At 69.4% G+C, this 2723-nt stretch overlaps 1 protein-coding gene across 2 annotated transcripts; it reads right to left on the reverse strand.

Annotated features, from left to right (window-relative positions):
• Positions 1–1016: 1016 nt before the first annotated feature.
• LOC118158549 lies at positions 1017–2015 on the reverse strand. 2 transcript variants are annotated; one of them, XM_035313220.1, is made up of 2 exons: positions 1864–2015; positions 1017–1791 (listed from the first exon to the last, which is right to left on the reverse strand). In XM_035313220.1, exons 1-2 carry the CDS (start codon positions 2012–2014, stop codon positions 1031–1033), a joined length of 912 nt encoding a protein of 303 aa, XP_035169111.1. In that variant the 5' UTR covers position 2015; the 3' UTR covers positions 1017–1030. The 2 variants fall into 2 exon arrangements, with proteins under 2 accessions (XP_035169111.1, XP_035169112.1); XM_035313221.1 differs by having other exon boundaries at positions 1017–1533; positions 1606–2015.
• Between the last annotated feature and the right edge of the window lie 708 nt (positions 2016–2723).

Genomic DNA, 2723 nt, shown 5'->3' on the forward strand with positions numbered 1-2723 from the left:
CCCAAGAGGACGGGGAAAGGAAATCCAAGATGGCCGCTCCCAGGGCAGCGCCTTTGTTGGATGGCCGGATGGTCCAAGGGGTGCTGCTCGGTCCAAGATGGCCGCCGGCTCGCCAGGACGAAATCACGGCGGTGCCCCAGGGCCAACGGACCCAACGTGGCCGCCCCCGTGACTCAACCCAAGATGGCCGCCGCCGCCCAAGATGGCTGACAGGTCAACCGGCTGATGGCCGCCACCCTGCCCCCAGCTCAGCCAAGATGGCCGCCGATCCCAAGAAAGCCCCCTGAAGCTCAACCCCCAAGATGGCCGTCCCGGGACCCCTCTGCTCCAAAATGGCCGCCGCGGCCTACCCCAGGGTGGCCAGTGGCCCACTGTAAGATGGCCGCCCGCGGCGCGCTCCGTCACAAAATGGCCGACCTCGGCCCCGCCCCCACAAGATGGCCCTGCCCCCTAAGATGGCCACGCCTCATGGCCCCGCCCACCCCAAGATGGCTGCCCTAGGTCACGCCCCCAAGATGGCCACCCTAGGCTATGCCCACCCCAAGATGGCCGCCCCCAGCTCCACCCCCCTAAAATGGCCGTCCTAGGCTCCGCCCCCAATATGGCTGCCTTTCCAGGCCCCGCCCCCAAGACAGCCACCCCTCCAGGCTCCACCCCCAATATAACCGCCTAAGCCCCGCCCCCAAGATGGCCGCCCCAATAGCTATCACAACATGGCCGCCATAGGCACCGCCCACCCACATAGGCCACGCCCCTTAAAATGGCTGACCACAGGCCCCGCCCCCATCACGGCCACCTAGGCTCCGCCCCCAAGATGGCTGCCCACAGGCTCCGCCCCCAATATGACCACCACTCTAGGCCCCGCCCACTCCAAGATGGCCACCCATCTAGGCCCCGCCCCCAAGATGGCGGCAAACAGGCCCCGCCCCCCCATATGTCCACCACTCTAGGCCCCGCCCCCAACACCACCACCTAGGCCCCGCCCACTCCAAGACCTCCACCCCCCAGGCCCCGCCCCCAAGATGGCCGCCTAGCCCCGCCCCCTCAGCACCCCATTGGCCGCCAGCCCGGCGGCGGCCATGACGGCGATGAGGGAGGCGGCGGCCGATAGGGCGAGGCCCACGAGGGCGGCCATCTTGTCGGCGGGGGCGGGGAGGGCGCAGGCCAGGGGCGGGCAGGGGGCGGGGCCAGGGGGGCGGCAGCCAATGGGAGCGGCCGTGAGGACGGGGAGCTGGCAGCTAAGCACCGCCCACAGGAAGCCGCCCTCGGCCGCCGCCAAGATGGCCGCCGCCAGCGCCCGCAAGCAGGCCCGGCACCGCCCGGCGGCCATCTTGGGCGGGGCGGTCACGTGACGGCGGCGGGAGGGGTGGTTGGCTGGGGGGGAGGGGTCTTCGGTCACGTGACCCCCGTCGGCCATCTTGGACGTGGCAATATGGTGGCACCAGGCGGCCATCTTGGGGTCTTCGGTCACGTGACCCTCGTCGGCCATCTTGGATTTGGCGCTTGGGTGGCTCCAATGGGCCGTCTTGAGGCCTTTGGTCACGTGACACTGGGCGGCCATCTTGGATTTGGCAATCTGGTGGCACCAGGCGGCCATGTTGGGGCCTTTGGTCACGTGACCCTCGTCGGCCATCTTGAATTTGCCACTTGGGAGGCTCCAATTGGCCCTGTAGAGCTCCTCGGTCACGTGACCCTCGTCGGCCATCTTGGATTTGGCACTTGGGTGGCTCCAGTCATCCCTATAGGGATCCTCGGTCACGTGATCCCCGTCGGCCATCTTGAATTTGGCACCTGGCTGGTTCCAATTGGCCATCCTGATGTCTTCGGTCACGTGATCCCCGTCAGCCATCTTGAATTTGCCACCTGGGAGGCTCCAATTGGCCACGGAGAGCTCCTCGGTCACGTGATCCCCGTCGGCCATCTTGGATTTGGCAGCCGGGCGTTGCCCGGCGGCCATCTTGTCCTCCCTGCCCGGGCGGGGCCGCAGGACTGCCGGGAACGGCGCCGCCCACATCAAGGCCGCGCTTTCCTCTCCCCGCTCCCACCCGGCGGCCATCTTGCCCGAGGGACCACGCCCTCTCCTCTCCTCCCCGCGCTCGGCGGCCATATTGCGGGGCTCCCACCCCTCATCTCCGGCAGCCATATTGCGGGGCTCCCACCCATCTCCGGCGGCCATATTGCGGGGCTCCCACCCCTCGTCTCCGGTGGCCATATTGCGGGGCTCCCACCCGTCTCCGGCGGCCATATTGCGGGGCTCCCACCCCTCGTCTCCGGCAGCCATATTGCGGGGCTGCCACCCCTCATCTCCGGCGGCCATATTGCGGGGCTCCCACCCGTCTCCGGCGGCCATATTGCACAGGATCCCGCCCCCCCGGCGCTCTCCCTCCGCGCCCAACCCCTCCTCCCTCTCAGCGGCCATCTTGCCGCTCTCCCCCCGCCGCTCGGCGGCCATCTTGCCGCCCTCCCCCCGGCCTTCCTTGTGCTCGGGGGGCTGCAGGAGGCGGAGGAGGGTGATGGGGAGGAGGGCGAGGAGGAAGGAGAAGCTCCAGAGGGCTCCCATGGGGGCGGCGAAGTGCTGGTTGTAGCAGAGGGTGGCGCAGAGGCGCCGGAGCCCCGGGGGGGGCGCGGGGGTGAGGGGGGGGTCCCAGGCGCACACCAGGTCGTGGGGGGGTCCCCGCCAGACGGACCGGGCGAAGACGATGGCGAGGAGGCGGAGGGCGAGG

The sequence above is a fragment of the Oxyura jamaicensis genome, assembly GCF_011077185.1.
Source record: "Oxyura jamaicensis isolate SHBP4307 breed ruddy duck chromosome 31 unlocalized genomic scaffold, BPBGC_Ojam_1.0 oxy31_random_OJ69291, whole genome shotgun sequence".
NCBI classification, from domain to species: Eukaryota; Metazoa; Chordata; class Aves; order Anseriformes; family Anatidae; genus Oxyura; species Oxyura jamaicensis.

Coding starts and splice junctions, on each gene's coding strand:
- LOC118158549 (XM_035313220.1), bottom strand. CDS start 2,014: ATGTGGGCGGCGCCGTTCCCGGCAGTCCTGCGGCCCCGCCCGGGCAGG. Junction 1,792..1,863: donor GGCCAATTGGAGCCTCCCAG/GTGGCAAATTCA, acceptor GGAACCAGCCAG/GTGCCAAATTCAAGATGGCC.